Source organism: Narcine bancroftii, chromosome 5, assembly GCF_036971445.1.
Source record: "Narcine bancroftii isolate sNarBan1 chromosome 5, sNarBan1.hap1, whole genome shotgun sequence".
In the NCBI taxonomy this organism is placed as follows: Eukaryota; Metazoa; Chordata; class Chondrichthyes; order Torpediniformes; family Narcinidae; genus Narcine; species Narcine bancroftii.
In genome coordinates, this window is record NC_091473.1 from 102,796,599 (window position 1) to 102,822,637 (window position 26,039).

The 26,039-nt window shown below is 37.9% G+C and overlaps 1 protein-coding gene across 2 annotated transcripts in view; it reads right to left on the reverse strand.

Moving 5' to 3' along the window:
* Window positions 1–1,468: 1,468 nt before the first annotated feature.
* LOC138763799 (PDZK1-interacting protein 1-like) overlaps window positions 1,469–26,039 on the reverse strand; it is a 32,227-nt gene continuing 7,656 nt past the window's right edge. For both annotated transcript variants that reach the window (XM_069938557.1, XM_069938558.1), the window contains 3 exons: window positions 14,750–14,876; window positions 8,885–8,980; window positions 1,469–1,683 (listed from right to left, as the gene is read on the reverse strand). In XM_069938557.1, the coding sequence (XP_069794658.1) occupies window positions 1,599–1,683; window positions 8,885–8,980; window positions 14,750–14,876 (308 nt within the window). In that variant the 3' untranslated portion in view covers window positions 1,469–1,598. The remainder of the gene's footprint in view (window positions 1,684–8,884; window positions 8,981–14,749; window positions 14,877–26,039) is intronic.

A 26,039-nucleotide genomic window follows, 5' to 3' on the forward strand; every position in this document is an offset into this window, starting at 1 on the left:
AAAAATGTTTTTGTAATACCAGTTACAAGTTGATTGTTATTATTGATTGATTTTAAATTCTAAGCATCTTGTTGCCTGAAATGCTTTGAAGCTGGTTTTATACATCTATTGACGCTGCGAAACCTGCTGAGTTCCTCCCACATTTCTGTGTGTTTACTTGCATCTTCTCACAATCACTTTGGGCTGTGTCTGTGCACCTCCTAGTGGCTGGGTTCACAACAGTACTGTTCAAAATTTGGAAGCACACTTTCTGCTTGCAATAGCTGTCAGGCCTCATCCAATGGGTTCAAAGCTTGATTTTAGTATAGCCAGGGCCGGATTAACATAGTAGCAAAAGTAGTACATGCTACAGGCCTTGGATTTTCAAGGGCCCTGTATTTATGTACTATGAATTATGAGAAACTTTTTTTGTTTTCATCATTGTAGCAGCTATGAGATACCACACTGATCGTCTGTGTTAATAACCACAATTAAAGGTGATAATTGGCTAAAATCGCTAACCTTAAAAGTTAGCAATTTTAGTCATTTATCACCTTTAATCGGTATCTCATAGCCGCTGCACAAAGATGAAAATGTAAATGTAAACTTGCCTTAGCGGAACAAAAAATAATCCTCTCCTCAGCCCCTCAGTCAGCTGGCTGGTTTCATTCATTTACATGTCAGGGGAGCTGCATGTTGCCGATAACAATGTGAAAAGCAGAGTGGTTCCAGGTGCATGGGGGATTATGGGTAACAAAAATGGCCATTGATCCCGCATTGAGCCAGCTGCCGCTGTAAGTAAGTTTTGTTTTAACAAAATGTGTAAGTTTTAATAGGGGATGGGAGGGGAGGTGGGGGGGGGGGGGGCAATTTCAGTGTTATTGTAATTTCAGTGTAAATATAAGAACAAAATGTGTAATTAAGTTTTAACAAGAGAGGGGGGGCGGGGGAATGCAATTTCAGTGCTTGCCATATGCACTATGTTCCTTAGATATGCCACTGGTAATCACTGAATATATAGTGAACTGAGAAAGCTAGCAACATTTTGTTAAAAATAATTAAGACTATTCCAAACTTACCAAAAACGTCGCCACAGTCACATTTCCAACTCATTCCACATACACCAGCTGGCACTTTGTGTGTTACTGTGACACTGCCCCCTCACCACACATGCACCAGCCAGCAATATTTAGGACCATGCATGCGGCAGCTGGCACTATTTAGGGCTCCCTTTAAAATAAATGCTGCATGCGCTGCAATACCTTAATCCAGCACTGAGAATAGCACAAGTTGTTCACACAGAATGAAAGAGATTGAACAGTCTTGAAGTGTTATCAGGAACAGGTCATCGGTCTGTTCCTCTGAACAGTGAGAAAAATATAGAGAAAATCTTTATAATATTTACCTTCAAAGAAACAATAAAATTTCAGTTATGTGAAGCACCCAGATCAAAAGGTATGACTCAAATTACACAAAAAACTCAAAGGCATTAAAATTTTCCTACAATATATTCTATTCTATTTATATAATCAAAACAAAAGAAAGGAATGTGCTGAACATCATGAAATCAACCCAATACTTCAAATAGATCTTCTGGGAAAACAGTCTCATTAACAAGATTACATTGCAGTTACAGTTATCTTCGGTGATTCATCACTGGGAACCTCGTATATATTTTCATAAGCACTTGGATGTTCACTTGATCTGTAGTCACAGGAAAGATTAAATAGTGAAATGTGAATAAAAATCTGTTCTTCAATCACAATACTATTATTGTATTCATTTGTGTTAGGTTAAAAAATGTTCAATTTATGTTACATATCAAATGACAGGTGTACTGATAGTACAGTAAAACCACTGATATCCAGCACCCATGGGGATTAGTACATTCCAGAAAAGTGAATTTTCCAGTTGTTTGATTTTGCAGGATTGGTGAATTAACAGCAAGGTGTGCCAATTTTAAACTTCCCTATTTTTTATCTATATATTTTCCACAATTTTGTTTTGCTGGTTGCTTGAGCCTGCTAATTGCTTAAATTCCAGATACTACTGTAATGTGAATGTTCGTGAAAGAAGATGATAAGAATGATGGGTGACAGTCAGGAGCGGGAAAGGGAAGAGGCAGGCAGTGCAGGGCCATTCCCCTCAATAACAAGTATACATTTTGGATACTGTTGGGGGGACGACCCTCCACGGACAAGCCACAGTGATCATGTCTCTGGCATGGACCCTGGTCCTGTGGCTATGAAGGGAAGAGAAGAGAAGAGGCGAGCTGTAGTGATAGGAATCCCATAGTCATGGGAACAGATAAGAGGTTCTTTGGAAGAGGTTGTGTATGCCGGATGATATGTTACCTCCCTGGTGCTGAGCTATCTCAGATGGCATTCACGCCATTCTCAAGAGGGAGTGTGTTGTGGTCCATATAGGGACCAATGAAGTGAGTAGAAGGGTGAGAAGGTCCTGCAAGGAGAGTTAGGCACTAGACTGAAGGACAGGACCTTCAGGGTTGTGATCTCAGAATTGCTACCTGTGCCACGTGTTAGTGAGGTTAGAAATAGAAGGATATTGTAGCTTGACACGTGGCAAAATAACATGGTGCAGGAGGGAGGGATTCAGCTTTCTTGATCATTGAGCACTCTTCCAGGGAAGAGGCAACCTGTTCCAATGGACAGTTTGCATCTGAACTAGTCCCAACCACAATGAGTACCCGAGAAGATAAAAGACTGGAGGAGGGAAAAGATGATGTGAAACTTGCAGGCACATTAGAAGTCCATGGGTTTTATGTGTTGGAAATTTTCTCAAGGCAAGGAGTATTGTAGGAAAGACAGGTGAACCTAGAGCATGGATTGGCAGGTAGAATTATGATATTGTGGCCATTTGTGAAACTTAGTTGCAGAATGGGCAGGATGGGCAGCTCATTAGACATGATAGAATGGAAGGGATGAAAGGGAGAGGATTTGCATTGCTCATCAGGGAAAATACTTGATCAGACTTGACAAATAAGAGGGCTCATCTATTAATAATATATGGGTGGAGATGAGGAACAGGAAAGGTATGACCACATTCATGAGGTTGTATTATAGACTGCCCTATAGTCAATGAGAATTGGAGGAGCAAATCTGTAGAGAGAGAGCAGACAGCTGCAAGGAACATAAGTTTGTGATAGTAGGAGGTTTTAATTTTCCACATATTGACTGGGACTCCCAGTCTGTAAAAGGGCTGGAGGGTTTGGAGTTTGTCAAATGTGTTCAGTAGAGTTTTCTAAATCTATATATAGAGGTACCAACTAGATGGTGCATTATTGGATCTCCTATTAAGAAATGAGAGAGGACAGGTGACAGAAGTATGTGTAGGGGAACATTTTGAGTCCAATGATCATAATGTTTCAAATTAATTATGGAGAATGTTAGTTTAGGCTGGTTGAGATTCTAAATTGGAGAAAGGCCAATTTTGAGGGAATGAGAAGGGATCTAGAATGGGGGGACTGGGATAAGTTGTTTTTGGGCAAGGATGTACAAGGAAAGTGAAGGATCAAAGGTGAAATTTTGAGAGGACAGAGCTTGTATGTTCCTGACAGGAGAGTAAGCATCGGGAACCTTGGTTTTCAAGGGTCGAGAAGGTGTATGACAGTTATAGGCAACATGGAGCAAATGAAGTACTTGAGGAGTATAAAAAATTCAAGAAAAACCTCAAGAAAGAAGTCAGGAAGATTAAAAGAAGAAATGAGGTCACTTTAGCAGATAATGTAAAGGAAAATCCAAAGGGTTTCTACAAGTCTATTAAGAGCAAAAAGATAGTAAGGGACAAAATTGCTGCCCTTGAAGATCAGAGTGGTCGGCTTTGTGTGGAGCCAAAAGAGGTAGAGGGGGTCTTAAATAATTTTTTTCATCAGTATTCACTTAGGAAACTGGCACAGAATTGTTGGAAGTAAGGAAAACAAGCAGTTAGAGCATGGAACCTAAACAGATTAAAGAGGAGGAAGTACTTGTTGTCTTAAAACAAATAAGGGTAGATAAATCCCCAGGGCCTCAAAGATATTCCCTTGGACCTTGAGAGAGGCTAATGCAGAAATTGCAGGGACTCTGGCAGTAATATTTAATATGTCCTTAACCATGGGTGTGGTACCAGAGGATTGGAGGGTATCTCATGTTGTTCAATTTTTTTTTAAAAGCTCTAAAAGTAATTCTGGAAATTATAGGCCAGTGAGTCTGACATCAGTAGGCAAACTAATGGAAGCTGTTCTAAGAGATCAGATATACAGTTACTTGGATAGCCAGAAACTGTTTAGCAATAGTCAACATTGATTGTGAGTGGTAGGTTGTGTTTAACCAATCTGAAAAGAGTTTTTTGAGGAGGTTACCAGGAAAGTTGACAAAGGAGAGGCTGTGGATGTGGTCTACATGGATTTCAGTAAGGCCTTCGACAAGGTCCAACATGGGAAGTTAGTCAGGAAGGTTCAGGCACTTGGTGTTCATAGTTAAGGCGTGAACTGAATTCGACAGTGGTTGGACGGGAGAAGCCAAAAAGTAATGGTGGATGTTTGCTTCTCAGACTGGAGACCTATAATTAGTGATGTGCCTTAGGGATCGGTGTTGGGACCATTGTTGTTTGTCATCTATATCAATGATCTGGATGATAATGTGGCAAATTGGATTAGCGAGTTTGCAGATGACACTAAGGTTGAAGGTATTGTGGATGGTGAAGGATTCCAAAGCTTGCAGAGGGATCTGGACCAGCTGTAAAAATAGGGTGAAAAATGGCAGATGGAATTTAATGCAGACAAGTATGAGGTGTTGCATTTTGGAAGGACAAACCAAGAAAGGACATACATGATAAATTGTAGGGTACTGAGGAGTGCGGTAGAACAAAGGGATCTGGGAATACAGATAAATAATTCCTTGAAAGTGGTGTCACAGGTTGATAGGGTTGTAAAGAGAACGTTTGGCATATTGGTCTTAGTAAATCAAACTATTGATATAGGAGTTGGGATGTTATGGTAAAGTTATATAAGACATTGGTGAGGCCGAATTTGGAGTATTGTGTGCAGTTTTGGTCACCTCACTACAGACAAACTATCAATAACATTGAAAGAGTGCAGAGAAGATTTACTAAAATGTTTCCCAGACTTCAGAAGCTGATTAACAGAGAAAGGTTTAACGGATTAGGACTTTATTCCCTGGAGCATGGAAGAATGAGGGGAAATTTGATAGAGGTATTCAAAATTGAGGGGAATGTAGAAAGGCTTTTTCCACTGAGGGTAGGTGAGATATAAGCCAGCGGACCTGGGTTATGCGTGAAATGGGAAAAGTTTAGGGGGAGAGAGTAGTGGGAGCGTGGAATGCGCTGTCAGCTGCAGTGGTGAATGTGGGCTCAATTTTAACATTTAGGAAGAATTTGGACAGGTACATGGATAAGAGAGGTATGGAGGGCTACGGACTGGGTGCAGGAAAAGATTATGGCTCGCCACAGACTAGAAGGGCCAAAAGGGCCTATTTCTGTGTGGTAATATTCTATGGTTCTCTAGTGGTTATGTTTGTAATTGGCCATAGGTTCTATATTTAATTGGTTTTCAGGGGTTTTAATGGAATGTACACATCTGAGCAGATTAGTGTTTGGCAAAACTGATCACACTATTTGAATAACCTGTTCAAATACAGAATCTGAACATCCAGAGATGATATGGCTCGTGATCTGAGTCAGCAGGTTAGTGGAGAGGAAAGGAAATGGGAAAAGTAAATCACCATTGTGCCAAAGGATAATTCGGTTTCATTTATAATAACAATTCACACTTATTGGATGGTTTTATTCCCAATCTATCCAGATCAAGGAATGTGGCAGAAGCATCTCTGCTTATGTATATCTCAGAATACATACGCTTATTGTGGGATTTTCGAGGTATGATTAAAAACATGAGTCTGAAATGAACAATGTACATAATACAGCATTGTTTGTTTGAATTACACCAGCTTTCATTTCCTGCTGGGCTTTAACATTGTTCGCAGTTTTCCTCTGGTTTGGAATGCAAATATCCTTTTTAAGTCCATTCAGAATTCCAGGTGACAATGCAAACTATTTCAAACCCTGTTAAAATTTCTATACACATGGAATTTTTCCATGCCTTGTTTATTCTCTATATTTGGTGCAGACACAACATGATCTCTTTTATTACTGCAATGCAAAGTTTGCCAGCTGCAGCAGAACTCACGCTGCCAGGAATCTACATCTGTTCCAGGACAGTCACAGCTGGTTTAGTTTAATAAAGACACAAAGATTCAATATCTGGTGGCTTTAAGTTCCATATATTTCAATTCATTATTTTCTATACTATGAAATTTCACTGGCTGCTAAAGATCAAGAATTCAGCTGTATGTAAATGTTTATAAGTACCATATATTTTAGCGTAGAACACAAACCTTGAAGCACCCAAAAAACATGCCATAAACAGGGGTCGTCTTATAGGTCAGATACAAAAACATGACCCTAAAATTCTGGCCAGAAACGCAGACTGGTCCCTACCACCTACCACTGCCGCTGCCAGTCCTTGACACCTCCCCACCACTGCCACAGCCAATCCCGACACCTCCCCATTGCTGGTTGTGACACCTTCCCACTGCTGGTTCTGCCGGTCCCAAATGACACCATAATCCACCCAGACATTTTTCAATTGTAGAGCCCAAGGTCCCTGCTCCTGCCCGAGATCCTGAGGTCCTACCTGGGAACCAGAGTCCCCACCCCCACCGCCCCCCAACGCTGACAAATAGCCATGGTTCCTGCACACTTGGGCAGCAAGGCAACTTTATTGATGAGTACGGCACCACACCTGATGTTGAGAATGGAGTCGCGAACCACCAAAATGGGTTAACATAGGATTACATAGTATGGAGGAGGGGTGGCAAAGGATTTAACTTACAAAACAAAAACTAAATCAATAAATAAAAGAATGATAACCCCATCCTAAAACATCTGGTAAAAATCTGGAAGGAGATTAAAGAGATTGCAATATTGCTAAAAGAACCCTTAATATGTAACGAACTGATGTCTATGAGTTTAGGTAACAAAATTCTGGATATTTGGCTTCGAAAGGGGATCTGAACTTTTGAGAATTGCTATGGTCAGATTTACATAGGAAAAGTGTAACATCAGTAATCAACACCAGATTGTTACAATATAAGTTCTTACACCAGTTATACCCCACACCACAAAAATTACACAAAGGAAAATCAAAGGTATCAGAAATGTGCTTCAGGTGTGGGTTATAAATTGGTACCTTTATACACTCCACATGGACCTGTGTGAAGGTGAGAGGCTTTTGGTTGGAATTATCTAATATATTAACTAAAATTACAGGAACAGACTTCCCGCTGGATCTGGAGCTGTATTTATTGGGAAACCTAGAGGGTGTGGGCAGAACATTAACTAAATTCCAAATTAAATTTGTAGAAATTGCCCTGTCAGGAGCAAGAATAAATGCATTGCAATCAGCTGGAAGTCCGACTGCCCCCTGCTTATCATTTGATGGATCACGGAGATGCCCATGGAGAAGATAACATTTCATTTAAGAAATAAATATGATACTTTTGCCAAAATGTGGCAACTTTATCTAGAGCACTTTGGCACACAGCTATAACAGCCCACAGTTCTAAAAAGCTAACAAAGTATATAAAGACAACAGGAATGAAGCACCTCAAAGAGTGGAAGCAGATTATAAAGACTGACGGAACACTGAATTTCTCTCTTTTTATCATTTTCTGTCACTAATTGCTTTATTTGTTTAATTTTCAAAGTTCTGGGGGAGAGAATGAAATTACAAGTAAGCTGATATAGGGTTTGTATCTGAGAAGTGCATTATACTAAATGAAAGTGTAAATACTTTTAAAAATATTGTTTTTTTTCAGATGTGATACTGTTTTGGAAAAATTGAAAAATAAAATCTTCAAAAATAAAGAGAATGGAGTCACTGTCACCGACTCCGGTTGCAGCCAATGCTAAAGACTTGGACACCACACTGTTTGGCATCTTCATGGCCACAAGTAAAAAGGATTCTCCCCCCACCCCCACCCCCACTGTTATTGTAATCACTTGCTTGCTTAATTTACAGATTTGTTACTTGGTGATTGGTGTGTTGTAACAAAGTTTAGCTAGTTGCTGGGACCCTGGACACCCATCTCCTGCACGTTCCTGAGGCGTTGAGCAGAAAATTGGGGGATAGTCTTATATGCCCGATATGAAATTTAGGCTGAAAAATGAGGACTTGTCTTATCTGAAGGTTGTTTTCTGTGCCAAAATATACGGTACACATCTTCTATGATACTGAAGGGTTTTGATAACCATAGCCACACAGTCAGTTCACTTTGTTTTACAGTCCCACTTTGTGACTGGAAATTAAATCTGGGTCTTGGACAATCACAATGGACTCTCCACTTGGGTTAATAGTAATAAAGAGAGTGAATTCCTTCAGGGGAAAAATTGTAAACTGGGACCTTGAGAATATCCCTTTGTTTCAACCTGCTATATCATAATATTTTCAGGTCCATTCATGTAAAAATAACATCTATTATATAGCACTAAAGATACAATAAAACTGATAACTAATTCAAGTTTTGAAACAAAAGCAAATAATGACTTGTTATGTCAGGACAGCATGAAGGAACCACAGTCCCGTTTCACAAGCTGGAGGATAGAGAGCCCAGAGTGATATCACCATTAAAACAAAAGGTAAATGAAATATGTCAAGTTTCTGTGAAAATCATTCCATAAATATTTTCCAGCAATAGAAAGCCTGAAATTATTTTACTCATTAAACCTCCTGTGATGGGCATTTCTTTGTAAATTACATTATTTAGCCCTTGTGATTGTGTTAAAGCCAAATTCAAAACACTTAGTAAAATATTAACAGGATGCTCACCTCACATCTTTTAAAGTCAAGGTTTCTGTAGTCTGGGTGCCATTAACATTTACATGATCAGTTTCTGCTGGCGGTGATTCCACGTGATTGCTAACCCTGTAACAAGTGAGAAAAATTTTCAAATATTACACTACAATTTGAGTTAAATAATATTCAACCTCTGTGTCACAAACTCCTTTCTAAATGATTTGACTTTGCAAGATGGGCCCTGATGCATCAATATCAAATTCTGGAATTCCACTATAATTTCATAAAACATTCCACTTTCAACTCAATAAATCATTATATCATTTTGTTTGCAGCTCTTGGTAATGGCAGATTTTTCCAGTGTATTCTGTGCAGTACCATGCAGAGCGTTTAATAAATGCAGAAAATACCAGAAATATTGAGCAGGTCAGGAAGCATCTGTAGAAAGAGAACATAAGAAATTAGAATAGGAGCAGGCCATTTGGCCTCTTGAGCCTGCTCCACCATTTTATAATATCAAGACCAACCTTTCCCTCAAAATCTTTAATTCCTCTCATATGCAAAAATCATCTGTGTCTTATTATATATTCAATGAGGCAGCCTCTACTATTTCTCTTCAAAGGAAGAGAATTCTACAAATTCACTGTTCCCTGAGAAAAGCAATTCCTCCTCAACTCCGTCATAAATCTACTGCCCTAATCTTGAGACTTGATCTAGTCTCACCTACCAGTGGAAACAACTTTCCTGCCACTATCTATCCCTTTCATCATTTTATATATTTCTATAATGTCCTCACTCATTCTTCTAAATTCCACTGGGTATCGACACAGGTGACTTTCTCTCTCCTCATAAAATAATCCCTTAATCTCTAGAATCAACCTTCTGAACTTCCTCTGCACTGCCTCCAAAGCCAATATATCCTTCATTTCTGGAATCAACCTTGTGAACTTTCTCCACACTGCCTCCAAAACCAGTATATCCTTCATCTCTGGAATCAACCTTGTGAACTTTCTCCACACTGCCTCCAAAGCCAGTATATCCTTCATCTCTGGAATCAACCTTGTGAACTTCCTCTGCACTGCCTCCAAAGCCAGTATATCCTTCATCTCTGGAATCAACCTTGTGAACTTCCTCTGCACTGCCTCCAAAGCCAGTATATCCTTCATCTCTGGAATCAACCTTGTGAACTTTCTCCACACTACCTCCAAAGCCAGTATATCCTTCATCTCTGGAATCAACCATGTGAACTTTCTCCACACTGCCTCCAAAGCCAGTATATCCTTCCTCAAATTAGAAGATTGGCAAAAATCTGCCATTAACATTTTCTGTTTTTCATTCATATTTGTAGCATCTTCTGTTTATAAAATTGTCAATTTTAATATTATATGTGTATATAGAAAATCCATATCTTAATCGCATCTAATAAATTCATGCTCCCCTATTTTTAACCAGCACTCCCTCCACCCCCTCCCCCCATGTAACCAAGAACTTCTGTATTTTTGTCTGCATACATAGAAATGCAGGCTGAATAGAAGGTGTGATGGGCCCAGAGGACCCCAAAACCCAGCAGTAATAGAAATTCACCAAGACAAATGGTTACTTTAACAAAAGTTATTTTTAATTTTCATTAAACATAAAAACAGGATCAAACTTTAACTTATTACTATTAACTTAACCTAACTTAACCCCCCCCCCACTCCTAATTCTAAGCACATGTGTATTTAATGTATGTTTTGTTACAAGCCCAAAGGATCCCAAAACCCAGCAGCAATAGACATTCACCAAGACAAGTGGTTTTTAAAACAAAAGTTATTTTTAATCAACTTCAAACATGAAAGTAGAATCAAACTTTAACTTAACTCTATACTTAACTAAACAAAATAACCCCCTTCTAATTCTAAGCACACATGTATGTAATATGTGTGTAAATTCAAGAAAAGTTCTTTGGTTCACAGTTCAATCTCACTTCTCCTTCTTCCAAGTTCTCTGGTTGCAGGCAATCACCATACTGTGCACAGAATTTAACATGTATAAAGTTCACCAGGCTTGGTGTTTGAAAGGTAAATGTTTACCACTCAGGAAGATTCTTGAAGGGTTTGATATTTGTAGAGAGAGATATTTGTTGCTCCAGGATTTCCACAACTGAGGTACCACCACTAGTCACCTCAGGGTCTTGCTGATGAAACTTGCCCCATCAGAGTCTTCTCGATGGTAACCTCTTTCTTCAAGCTACCACAGAGATCCATTCCTTCCTATATTTCAAGAGAAACATCAGACAGATAGCACTTCCAGCCATCTACTGCTCTGGAACTTGCTTTCATCAGTTTCAAACAGTTTTTCTTGGATTCCACTTTTCAGTTACTTGTCAGTGTCCCACACACTGACTGACTGACTGAGCTGTTAACTCAACTCTCTCTCTCTTTTCCAACAGAAACTCCAAAGAGAGCATGTGACTCATGTCTTGCAAAATCCCCCACCTTCTCCAGCAAAACAACAGGAGTTTTTTAATTCTGCTTCCATCTGTTATTAGATAAACAAAATCCAGGGGTGACCTTTCTATGAGCACTTTGCAGAAAGGGAACTGATAGATAGCATGACTCCAGCAAGACAATGGTCAAGCATTTTATGATGTCAGTTCAATTAACACCTGCTTGTGAAAGGTGCTTACATTCTTCAGAGATCCTGCAATGTGAATTTTTCAGTCTTTCAAATAAGATCTGTTTTAAAATGTGTGAATGTATGTGACCTACTCTAAATCTTATAAATTCTCCCCAAATATTAATATTGTTACAGTATAAGTTCAGAAAAGTTATTTGATTCACAGTCCAATCTCACTTCTCACTCCTCCAAGTTCACCGGTATTAGGCAATTCTTGTATTTACACAGAATTTAACATTTACGAATCTTCGCCAGGTTTTGATGCTTGAAAGGTAAATGGTTACCATTCAGAAAGGTTCTTGTTGGTTTTCAGAGAGAGATTTGTTATTCGTTGGACACTCACAAACTGATTCCTTCTGATCAGCCACTTCAGTATCTTGCCAAAGAAACTTGCTCCATCAGGGTTTTCCAGATGATAACCTCTTTCTTTCAGGTCACCACAGAAATCCTTTTCTGTTTCCCTTATCTCAGGCAAAACATTATACACCCAGCCATCTCCTCTTGTATGGACCACAAGGGCTTTGAACAGGCTGAACTAAGAACTCACAACCCATTTCCAAAATGGGGTTTCAAACAAGCTTCCAAAAGCCACAGCAGAAAACCTACAGTCTCTCTCTCTCTCCGTCACACTGAGAGAGAAAAAAAACCTGTTTGACTCTCTTTGCTTGCAAAACCACATGACCTTCCTAAAACAGCAAACCCCACCAAAACAGCTTGCTGACTCCCAAAATCAATTCCTGAGAGATCTTATCAGTTTCCTGAGATGGGCCCTTCCATTTGTACCTCGTTGTGAAAATCTCCAGCACAGGAGTCTATTATCTTTGCAGACTTCTAGGCACCACCTTATGCACAACTCTTGCATTTTAAGATGAGATCTATTTTGAAGTGTTTGTATCTGTTTGTGACCTCACTAAAACTCCACACTCTATCTTCCAAACTCAGGTAGGTGTTTGTATTTTAAAAAATAAATCTTAGCTCGCAAATACTCCTTTAAATGTTTCACATTATTTTTAATTACTAATGGATTACAGTGGCGTTACTAGGGATGGTTTCACCCAGTGCAGTAACTAATGGTGTCACACACCCCCATCCCCATAAAGCTCCTTACAGAATCCTTAATAATATTTTTTGTATTAATGCTACTTGTAAATCGTAATTCCCGTATATCACTGAATGTAATGGCAATAGTAGTGAGATAAACAACTAGCAAAATTAAAATTACACCTTTAAATTACAATATCATCTTTCTACATTGAATTACATTATTAGTAAAAACATTATTAGTAACTGAGCAGAAGCCCTTTTTTGATTTTTATCCTTATTTTCCTTTAATTACTCCTTTATTCTCAAAAAAGTGATTGATACAAGTCAGTGGTTCGCAACCTTTTTCTTTCCACTCACATACCACTTTAAGTAATCCCTATACCATCAGCGCTCAGTGATTAGTAAGGGATTGCTTAAGGTGGGATGTGAGTGGGAAGAAAAGGTTAAGAATTACTGCTCTAGATCCAATTGTTACTGAAATATTTTGCTTGAGAAATATTGTCATTGGCCCATTTCCTTTGGAGTTATGAAACCGTGCACATAATGAGTCAATTAGGTACGATTACAACAGTGGTTTTCAACCTTTTTCTTTCCACCCACATCCCACCTTAAGAAATCCCTTACTAATCACAGAGCACTGATGGTATAGGGATTATTTAAAGTGGTATGTGAGTTCACAAATCCCAATTACCACAAATATTTTAGCTAAAACACCAGAAAATTTGACTAAACCAGCTACTAAAACAACACAAGCAGCCATGAAAACAACAGCGTGTGCTTGTAGTGCATGCAGCGAAACCACATGATTCAAAGCATCATTGCAATTGGGTAATAATGACAGATCTGACAGGAGTGCATTAGTTGGTACAAAAAGTAAATTAGCATCGAGTTTTAGCCTTGTAGGTATAATGATGGCTTACAGAAAAATGTTTTTGTTTTAAGTAACTATAAGAATATTTTTATAAAAAAATAATAAATTTCTGCTGAAACTGCACAAAAATTTTATACACGGTCATTTTAGTGTCACCTGGTGCCATCCGCACTCACCAAATGACACCAGTGGTGGATTAAGAATTTTTAAACCTTTATGTACTTTAATTTTAAGATCATCAAGTTTTTTTTTAAAAAACTTTATATTTGCAGTTTCCATTGGGTTCTTGTGGAGACTTGGTGAAGATATTCAAGGCAGAATTTTTAAAAAAAATTTTATTACACGGACTCGTGGGCCAAAATGGCCTGTTACCATGGTGTATGTCTAAATTAAGAATTTTTAAACAAGAAATAAGGAGTTATGGGGTGAATTTAGGGGAGGTGTTTGGGTGATGTAAATGTTCAGCTGTGAACTTTTTGAATTGTGCAAACATGCGGTCTGAAATAATCTAGTCCTGCTTCGTCTCTCACATTCTTTCATTTATGCAGAGACACCTGATTAAAGTGTGTACAAAGTGGTTCATGATGACCAATTCATGGTAAAGAATCCAGTGACTCTCCCAAGAGGTTTTCACTGGTTTCTGGTCATATTTTCTTTATTATGTCTAAAAATGCAGTAAGTAATCAATAGGTCAGGAAACATATGTGAGGAGGGAAACAGAGATAATGTTTTAGGTCAATGTTTTTCCATTGGATGCCAGTTAGTTCTTCATCCTGATAAAAGGTTACTCACTTACACTCTCTCTCTCTCTTTCTCTCTCTCTCGATGCTATTGCTCTTGCAGAACATGCTACCATTCTGCTTTTTTTGGTTTAAATGTATAATTTGAAAATGGGTTTGTGGCTTTGGCCCAAGGCATGAGGAAAATGTGCCATTGTGACTATTTGTTCTTATTTGACAACTCAGGCAAATTTTCACAGCATAAAACTTCCTGCGCCGCCCCCCCCCCCCCACCCCCATCACTTTAGCTCAGTGAGTGGGGGTACAAGCCAAAGAAGACTGAAAACTAATTGTAAAGATCAGTATTGAATGTATGGACCATCTTGTTGACTGAGCTCAGGAAGATATTGAAGGTTTCATTTTAGGATGCATCTCTCTGAACTGCACTGGTGGAGGCAGAGGAGCAATCCCATGGAACCTCCACCTTATTCAAGAGAGCAGCAAAAGGAGGAAAAATATAGCATTAAAAATACCTGCAATTTCCAGAAATATTTCCAAAACCATTCTAGATATAACTTCATGCAGTCATAAAGATCAGTAACTTACTCAGAATCTTTGCACCAGATTTTATTCACAATAAATCCAATAAAGCATAGACTCAAGAACACAACCACTGCAATAATCGCAGTAAGCCAAGGCTGCAAACCTCTCTTTGAATGCTCTTTGGTTTCACCTGTAGACAAAAGCAAGATCACCAAAACATTAGTATATTTAGAGCAGATCAGTTTTTCAACCACCTATATTGAAAATTATTCATGAAAGAATTTGTAGATATCTAAAAAGAAAAGCATTAATCAGTGTATGCAGTGCTCCTTATTCCATGCAATGGGCCAAATCATGCCTCACTGGGCCTGCTGTCTGCAGTCATTGGCCATGATCGCATGACCTGTGACTTCACAGCCAGCAAAAGCTAACGTTTGGATACAGGAAAAGAGTGTGTGGGTCAGAAGGCGAAAAGGATCAGAGAGTTGGATTTGGAGCTTTGCCCCTGTGAAATCTGTCACTCCAAAAGTTTTTAAATGACTGACATAAAAATTTACAAATGAAATAAGAAATACAAAATTTTTTTTTTAATTTTTATTTTAAAAATATTAAACTGAAACAAAATTAAAACACCTGAAGCATGTTAAATAATTTAAAAGCATCTTACCTTCAACTTTGTCTCCTAATCCATAGGCCTAGAATCCCTCATAATCCCTCCAGCAATCTACAACTTATACCTATATAAATGCTCAAATCCAGGCAGTTACCATTGCAACACCTGTCAAAACAGCATTATTCACCCCCATAGTTCTCCTCTTTTGTGCAGTTGATGTTGTAACGTAGCATTTCTAAACATGTTGTTATTCATGTTTTCCTGGAACGCAAAAGAAGCCCCTTGACTGATCAAGCCAATGCAGGGTCTCAGAACAACCCCATCAGTTACAATATACCAGCTGTTTCCCTGTAACCAGTTCATTATCACATGCCCACACTGATTCTCCTGCCGAACACCCACTCCAGGATTCAACTTAGAGTGACTATTTTATGGATGAGCCTCCCACTTTTTGTGACCCAGGAGCAATGTACAGACTCTGGCACAATAGTCATATTCCCCACACACAGTGCCAGAGGTCAGGGTCGATCTCAAATCCCTGGAGCTATGCCACCTCATCCAGCTCCTTTACAGTCTTCTTTGGTGTCTCATATTCCAAACCACTGGACATTTTATGAAATATTATGTGCCATTTTTGAAACTTAAAGGGAATACTGCTGCACTCATTCCTGAGCCAGTGTGGACAGACATGACCATCACTTACCAGGGAATTTATCACCTCTCATGCCCAAAATATTCATGTTAATAGTCTGGAAAAATATCTGGTCAATAATGAGGAATTCGACGATGACAGGGTATGTAGAGATATTAAGGCAACTTGACACAACATCCAAAGACTACATGTTATTTTGGTCTTATTTCACATGGGCATAGACTGCTTCCTTATCCAAAGGGTTACAACTGAATGTAATACAGACAATGGCCAGTAAGCTCTTTTCTGATCTTTGATAGAAGAAAAAACACTGAAGTAGCTGAAGATGGTTGGACCTAACATATTGTCCTGGAAAAACTTCAGTAGATTTGTCCATAGCTGACTAATTGAACTCCATCACTAGAGTCTATCTTTTTTTGCACCAGGTCTAACTCATGCAAGCAGAATAAAATATCCTTGGTTTCCTTTGACTCCACAAATACTTTGATGTCAAGGTCTTTCAATACCATTATTAACTCAGTGCTGGTCAAGAAGCTACAAACTTTAGGCCTCTGTACCCACCTCTGCAACTGGATACTTGCCTTTCTCATCGGAAGACCATAGTCAGTAAGAATTGGAAACAGCACAGGTGCACCCCAAGGATGTGTGCTTAGTCCACTGCTCTACTCATTATACACCCATGACTGGGTGGCCAGGCACAATTCCAATGCTCTCTACACATTTGCCAATGACACCAGTTTTCAGCAAAATCACATACAGTAATGAGGAAGCATAAAGGAGGAAGATTGATCATCTTGTTGAGTGGTGTAATAACAATAACCTTCCGCTCTACATCAGCAAAACAAAGATGATTGTGGACTTCAGGAGGAAGTCAGGGGAACACGAACCAGTCCTCATCAAAGGCTCTGAGGTGGAGAGGGTCAAAAACTGCAGATTCCTTGGTATCAACATCTCCAAAGATCTGCCCTGGAGCCTCCATGTTGATGCAATCACAAAGATGTCTGAGGAGATTGGGTATATTACTGAAGACTCTCGTAAACTTCTATAAATGTACTGTGGGGAGCAATCTGGTTGTTTGCGTCACTGTCTGATATGGAGGTGCCAATGCTCAGGGCAAGAAGAAACTCTGGAGTTTCTGGGTTACTCGACCTGTGACATCACAGGCACCAGACTTCACTCCATCGAGGACATCTACATGAGGCGGTGTCTTAAAAAGCAGCCTCTAACCTCAAAGACCCACCACCACCCAGGCCATGCCCTCCTCACTCTGCAACCATCGGGGAAAAGGTACAGGAGCCTAAAGATGAGCACTCAGCGGCACAAGGACAGCTTCTAGAGATGACACTTTCCTTATTCTAATATATCCTAATTTCAAAGTATAATTTTCCAAAAGTGTGAGCTATGATATTATGAATTTCAATATCTTTAATCCAATAAATCTAACTCTGTGACTGCTGCCTTATGTAGCTTTAATTCATTGATAAAATGGATAAACATTTTGGATAACTACTTATTAAGACTTTCATAATGATGAATAACAAAGCAGTTCGGTATAATGATACCGATATAAAACATATATAAAGAAGCTCAAACTTTAAAGAGATGCATAATGATATTAAAAGACAAAAGAGTATTTAAAAAGAAACACAGTTCAAAGAAAAATCTCTCATGCTCACGTTTCCTCTACATTGTCGAATAATCAAACAATGGTTTGATTAGATAGGGCACAAAATTAAGAGTTTTTTTAAAAAATCACAAGGTTTTAACCTTTATATTCCAGCCACTAATTATTATTATAGACATTAATGGGCAATATACAATTACTAGTACAGATACACAAAGTAAATATAGAAGTATAAGATTAGAAATCAAACTTTCAGCTTCTTGTAAAAGACAGATTTTAGTAATAGGTCTAAATTTAAGTCTTGGTTTTAATCTGCACTTGCCGAACAAAACCTTTCTTGTTCGGAACTGCATCCACGATTTTCCTCAGCAACCAAGAATTTCTTGGTGAAGAATTGTCTATGAAAATCACAGTATCTCTGGATACAAAATTGGGTTTAGCTTTAGACCATTTTTGTTGTTCTTGTAATAATGAAAGATTCTTTAATCCATCTTTTCTAAAATAAATATGTAAATGGGTATTCATTAGGTGAAACTCTGCCTTGTAGCAAATCTGCCATTTGTTGCTGTCCAGGTTTAGTACTTGCGTATCATAATGAACATATTTTGATATAATTCTTTTGATCATAGTTGAAGCACCAAGTATCCAATATTTCTGGCACAGTTCTGATAACATGCGATTACAACTACCATGACCTATTTTATCATGTATATGTCGAACAATCAAATCAGAAAAATGAAATTGGATGTTTCACATCTTCTGGCATTACTGCTTTTTCCAATCTTTCTCCTACTCTCAATACATCATTTACAAGAATAGGATTTAGCTTGTAAACACAACTTGCTTTTGTAACATTCAGATTCTTCTTCAATTTTGACATCTCGTTATCTGACAAAAATGAATTATCTCCAATTCAGCATTCGTCAACTCATCAATTGTTTGTTAAAAGCTCTTTCGAGTTTTCAAATTCTCTTTCTTGATACAATTTAAAAGCATATTTTTTAACCTAAGAATCCATGCTACTGCATTTTTCAAATGTAACCATAAAGAGTGTTGGCAAATTAATTGAGTAATTGGATCATTTTCATTAGATATTTCAATAGTATTTACCTTAATGTTTTGGATTTCAGGATCCTCCATTGAAATTTCTTTTAAACTCTTCTGGATTTTGAGGCCATTCTTCTTGAGATCGCAAAACAAATTAAGGACCGGACATCCCTGTGTTGGTTCTTTTCAGAAAAGATTGGACTTTTGATCCTCGTGAAGCCATATCAGCTGAATTATCCACTGTTTTAACATATCTCTATTGATAAGCATGCAAAATCTTTTCAATTTCATTAACTATGTTAGTCACAAGGGTATAAAATCCTGTGGCTTTCTTATTAATGTCTTTAAGTACTGATGTACTATCGGTCCAAAACAGAGCCTGCTGTCTCCATCTGTAATTCTCTTCTTAACAGAGAGTCCATTTTTCTTACCATAGTACTAACAGTCAATTCTATTCGAGGTATGGTGACTGGCTTTAATGGAGCCACTCTGGCTTCTGACTTTTCCATTACAAATCCACAATGTACTCGCTCTTCATTATTTCACACTACTAAATAACTGACAGTGCCAAATCCACCTTCGCCTGCTTCAGCAAAGTGATGTAACTGAGCAAATGTGGCAATTCCAAAGTCTGTTGGTTTAAAACATCTGTTGACTTCAAAACTTTCTAACATTTTAAGACTCTCAATCCAATTCATCCAATCTTGTGTGACGGAATCTGGTATAGTTTTATCCCATCCAAATTTTCTTCTGCACAATTCTTGCAGAATTTTCAGAGCTACTGGTGCCAATATTCCCAGAGGATCATATATTGAGTTTACGATTGAAAGAATACCTCTTTTTGTTAAAGGCTGTACTTTCAAAACAATTTTGAATTTGAAAACATCAAATTGAACACACCGTTGCACATCATAATCCAAATCAAGATGCTTTATCTCCTTTACTCTTTCTTCCTCAGGAATAACAGCCAACACATTTCAACTGTTGCTAATCCATTTCATAAGGAAGAAACCTCCTTTATTACAGATCTCTTTTAACTCGTGATAAAGATCTATTGCTTCTTTTTCTGAAACCACTGAAGTAAGACAATCATCAACATAGAAATTATTTCTGATGATGTTTATAGGTTGAGAACTAAATTGCTCTTTATTATCTTCAGCACATTTCCTGAGAGCAAAATTTGCACAACTCGGTGACGAAGTTCCTCCAAATAGATGAACTGTCATTCTGTATTCAATCATGTCTTTACTGTAATCTCCATTAGGCCACCATAGCAATCATCAAAAATCATAATGTTCTGATGGTACTTTCACTTGATGAAAGATCGCTTCAATATCTAGGCAATCACAATAGGCTCTCTACAAAATCTTATCGGAACACCTATTAAAGTACTTGTTAAGTCTGGACCTTGTAAAAGTTGAGAATTCAGTGAAATTCCTTGAAATGATGCTCCACAGTCAAATATTACACATTGTTTCTCCTTTTGTGATGAGTTTTCTACCATCTTTATGTTCCAAGGTATCTTCTGATACCTTTTCCACATAACCCTTGATTATCATATCTGACATGACAGTCCAAATGAAAGGAAGGATTTCTTTTGAATTTTCATTTCAAATTCAGCTTACGATGTCCTGCTATTATTTTATTGTCTGGCATACACATTTCTCTTTTCATCAAAGGTAATGCGATACAGTAATGACCACCAACAAGTTTAACAGAACTTGAAACTAAATCCAGAAACTGTTTATCCTCCTTCGAAGGTTCTTGAATATCTTTGCGACATTCAAGGAAATCCATTTTAAACTGTTGTTCCCACAGATCATTGAGTTTGACAACTGAAATTCTGTTGACATTAACATTCGACAACCGCTGATCCTTATTCATTTTTCCTCCTAATAGTCCATTAATTTTCCATCCGAGTAATGTTCTCATGGCATAAAGTCCGTCATTTTGACTCCTTGTTACTTCTAGAGGTTCGAGAGCATTTGATACATCTAATCCAATTACCATCTCAATTTTAGCATCACTATTGGGTAAGCAAACACCCAATGTTTGATATGATCCTGAGATGGAATATTCTCCCTATTCACAGGCATAATCTTGGAAGATTGCAAAATTCATTGCTGTCCAATCCAGCAATCTGTAAACCTGAAACTATATATTTCAATATTCCTTTCATCATTCACTATCTTCAATAAGATTTGTGAACTTTTACCCTGAAGATTAAGTTTATTCATCAATACAACAGTACAAAATGAAGCGGTACTTCATGGATCAAGAAATGTGTAAGTCTTCAGTATGAAGCTTCCTTTTTTAGCTTTAACCTGAACAGGAATTATCGAGAGAGCTTTGTTACCGGCCCCAGTAAGACTGTTTGTCTGAAACAAAGCTGAAGCATTCTTGTTGACTGTGATTTTAGTCTTGGACTCAGATTGTTTGACATCCTTCTCAACTTTACTTCATTTAAACTACAAATATCACAACTGAGTCACTTGTTACTAGTTTTGCTGATGTATCCTTTGCACAAGCAACCAAAACATATACCATTCTTCTTTAAAAAGGTTAATATCTCGTCATATGATTTTTTTCTCCAAACATGAACATTTTTCTAAAACATGCTTATCTTTGCAATACAAACAATTTTCCTGAACTATCTGATCTTCTTTTTCCATTGTTTCCTTGTTCTTTCATGTCCTTGTATCTGACACAGTAGTAACAAAGGTGCTTTCCTTTGGTTTCTGTTGAGTTGATGATTTAGACTTCTTTACATCTTTAGGAACTATTGAAGTAACCTTTATATTTCCAAATGCTGGTATGGTGCACATGCCATTCCAAAAATTGTATCACATCCTCAAAAGTGGCGTCCCTTCTGGAAATAATCTTAAGCTCTGCAACTTTTGTTCTCCATAAGTCCTACAACCTATAAGGGAACTTATTGAAAATAATCATCAAATTAGCAAGCAAATTCAGCTCTTGTAAATATACACTACTCCCCATTGCATTACAACACCCTCTCAGAAAGAGTGCATATGCTTGTAAAGCCTTTGCATCCTTTGATTTTATTGTTGGCCAAGGAAGAATCTTGTCTATGTGGCCCTTGCAATTTTATGTTCATTGCCATAATGGTGATGCAATCATACTTTTGCCTTTTGAAACCTTGGTCTGGATCCATATATTGGTAGCTTTTGACTAAATCCAGCATACTGCTCCAGGTAATACAGATGATCTTTGGTGTTTTTAGTATTACTTTCAATGTGATGTTCAAAGGAATTTATGAGCATCAGATATTGTAATGGATCACCATTAAAAACTGGAATTTCCTTCTTAGGTAAACCATATGAACCTTGTTGCTGCACTAGCATAGAAGAAATTTCATTTTGTTTCACTACAAGTGATGATATATTGTCTTGACAACCATGGCTTGCAACTGGTTGTCTTGTAGTCAATGGTACTGGCTGAATTTGAACTGGTGCAATAGGTGTAGGACCTTGACATGTAAGTGATGGCATTGATGTGGTTCCTTGGTATGACTGTATGACAATAGGGGAGATCCTTAACTTATCACTGGCTCTTCAGCAACATGAAGAAACATTAATGATGATCAATTTGCATGGTTGAACCTGAAAAATGCTCTTCTTTCGGGAAGATTCATAAATTGTGATCATTGATATTCGAGAACTTGCAGCGCCACTCGTGGCTCTTTGCTCGCGTATAGTCATTTCTTGTGGCTGCAGTACCCATTATTCTGCTGGTAGCTCCTTGGGTATTGAGAAATAGATCTTGCAGAAGCCTGAGCTGATGCTTTTACTTCAGCCATATTCATAGCATGTTGTTCCTCAAGCTCCAGGCTTTTCTCTATTAAATAATCTTTTTTTTGTTCTTCTTGCTGGAATTGTTGTTTTTTCATTCAGCTTCTTGCAAATCAGAGAGCTTTTATCTCTCTTTCAAGGTTACAGGTGTCTACAGTCAGACGGATATGCTCTAACTGTACAATTCAAGACATATTCTCATAGAAGCTTCCAGAATTTGTAACAGATTTTCTTTAAATGTTAATTTCTTTCTTCCAACCAAATTCACACTTTTATAAAACACTTCTTTGAATAAAAGATATAGATACTTCCCAGCTTCTAATATTTCCCAATCTCAAAATATATCAAAATATATCATCTTCAAGCAAACGTAATCCTCGATATTCTGAACTGCATCTTATTCATCCACACAAATCAAACTTTGTAATTGCAGCTGTAAGCTTTAATTTTTCATTGATAAAAGCAAATAAACATTTTTATAGTTTTGCACTTCATAACGATGAGTAAAACAAAGCCTATTATAAATGATAATGATACTCAACTTCAAACAAATATAAATGAATTAAAATGATAATAAATGATTAATAATGAATAATAATGATGAATTCAAAGAAAAGTTCCTTGAGTGAGCTTACTCTCCTTCCATGGTTATTCCAATGAGAACGAGCTCCTTGTCCGCTCAGATATTACAACATATGATGTCATAGTAACCATGGTAACTTGACAAAAACAATTAATCCTTAAAGCGATAGTACAAAATTGCTAAAAATCAAAAACACAAGGTTTTAACCTCTACAGTTTCTTCTTTTGTGGATGTATAAATCCATGGTGAGGTAAATACCACTTTTTTGCCATCTTTACATTCCCAGATACCTTCTGATATCTTTTCTACGTAGCCCTTGGCTCTCATGTCCAATGTATCATTTGTATATTCCAAATGAAAGTTAGAATTTCTCTTGAATTTCCTCTTCAAATACAGAATACACTGTCCTGAAATTATTTTATTATTTGGCATACAATTAGGCTACAATAACAATAGTAAAAAAATAGTACTTTTACTTGATGAAACATCGCTTCAATATCTGCAGCAATTACAATAGGCTCTTTACAAAATCTTATCAGAAAAACACCTATTAAAGTACTAGTTACATCTGCCCCTTGTAGAAGTTGAGAATTCAATGAAACTCCTTGAAATGATGCTCCACAATCAAATAACACACACAGTTTCTCCTTTTGTGATGTATAACTCTATGAAGAGGTAAATATGTTCCAAGATATCTTCTGATATCTTTTCTACATAATCCTTGGTTATCATGTCTAAAATTACATTAGTAATTAGATAGACAACAGCTTCGCCAAGGCAAATAGCGCCTTTGGAAGACTACACAAAAGAGTCTGGAAAAACAACCAACTGAAAAACCTCACAAAGATAAGCGTATACAGAGCCGTGGTCATACCCACACTTTTGTTCGGCTCTGAATCATGGGTCCTCTACCGGCATCAACTACGGCTCCTAGAACGCTTCCACCAGCGTTGTCTCCGCTCCATCCTCAACATTCATTGGAGCGCTTTCATCCCTAACGTCGAAGTACTCGAGATGGCAGAGGTCGACAGCATCGAGTCCACGCTGCTGAAGATCCAGCTGCACTGGGTGGGTCACGTCTCCAGAATGGAGGACCATCGCCTTCCCAAGATCGTGTTACATGGCAAGCTCTCCACTGGCCACCGTGACAGAGGTGCCCCAAAGAAAAGGTACAAGGACTGCCTAAAGAAATCTCTTGGTGCCTGCCACATTGACCACCACCAGTGGGCTGATATCGCCTCAAACCGTGCATCTTGGCGCCTCACAGTTCGGCGGGCAGCAACCTCCTTTGAAGAAGACCGCAGAGCCCACCTCACTGACAAAAGGCAAAGGAGGAAAACCCAACACCCAACCCCAATCAACCAATTTTCCCCTACAACCGCTGCAACCGTGTCTGCCTGTCCCGCATTGGACTTGTCAGCCACAAACGAGCCTGCAGCTGATGTGGACATTTATCCCCTCCATAAATCTTCGTCCGCAAAGCCAAGCCAAAGAAGAATATTCCAAATGAAAGGAAGAATTTCTCTTGAATTTTCAAATTTTCAAATTCAGCATACGCTGTTCTGCAATTATTTTATTGTCTAGCATACAACTTTCTCTCTTCTTCAAAGGTAATGCGATACAGTAATGACCACCAACATGTTTAACAGAATTTGAAACTAAATCCAGAAACAGCTTGTCCTCCTTTGAAGGTTCTGGATTATCTTTCAGACATTCAGGAAAATCAATTTTAAACTGTTGATCCCACAGATCATTAAGTTTCACAACAGAAATTCCTGTTGACATTCACATACAGCATCTCCTGATCATTATTCATTTTTTTTTTCCTAATGGTCCATTAATTGTCCATTCAAGCGTTGCTCTCTCAGCATAAGGACCATCATTTTGACTTCAATTACTGCTAGAGGTTTAAGAGCTTTTGGTACATCTAATCCAATTAACATAACAATTTTAGCATCAATACTGGGTAAGCAAACACCTTTTAGATGAGCCCACTGACTGATATCATCCTGATGTGGAATATTCTCTTTATTCACAGGCATTGTCTTCTGCATAAATACACATGGAAGGTCACAAAATTCATTGCTATTCTATCCAGCAATCTGCAAACCTGAAACTATATTAGTTTCAATGTTCTTTTCATCATTCATTCTCTTTAATTAGATCTGTGATCTTTTTCCATAAAGATTGTTTATTCATTAATTCAACAGTTCAAAATGATGCGGCACTTCCTGGATCAAGAAATGTGTAGGTCTTCAGTATGAAGCTCCCCTTTCTAGCTTTACCCTGCACAGGAACTATTGAGAGGGCTTTGTTACCAGCCCCAGTAAGACTGTTTATCTGAACCGAAGCTGAAGTGTCCTCTCTGATTCAGATTGTTTGACTTCCTTCTCAATTTTACTTCGTTGAATATGCAGTAACCTGGGATGCTTTAAACTGCATATATCATTACTGAGTCACTTATTACATTTTGCTGATGTGTCTTTACACAAGCAACCAAGACATATTCCATTCTTTTTAAAAAGGTTAATTTTTCATCATGTGACTTTTTCTCCAATCATGAAAATCTTTCTGAAGCATGGTCATCTTTGCAATACAAACAGCTTTCCTGAACAGTCTGATCTTCTTTATTCATTATTTCCTTGTTCTTTCTTGTGCCTTTATCTGACACGGCAATAACAAAGATATTTCCCTTTGGTTTCTGTTGTGACAATGACAAACATTTTTTACATCTTTAGGAACTATTGAAGTATCCTTAATATTTCCAAATATTGGTACAGTGTTAACATGCACATGTCATTCCAAAAATTGTGCATCCTCAAAAGTGGCTTTCTTTCCGGGAAGAATCTTAAGGCCTGCAACTTTGTTTCTCCATAATCCTTCAGCTTATAAGGCAACAAATCAGCAAGCAAATTCAACTCTTGCAAATTTACACTACTTGCCATTGCATTACAACACCCTCTCAGAAATACTGCTTATGCTTGTAAAGCAGGGGTTCCAAACCTGGGTTACATGTACCCTCAGT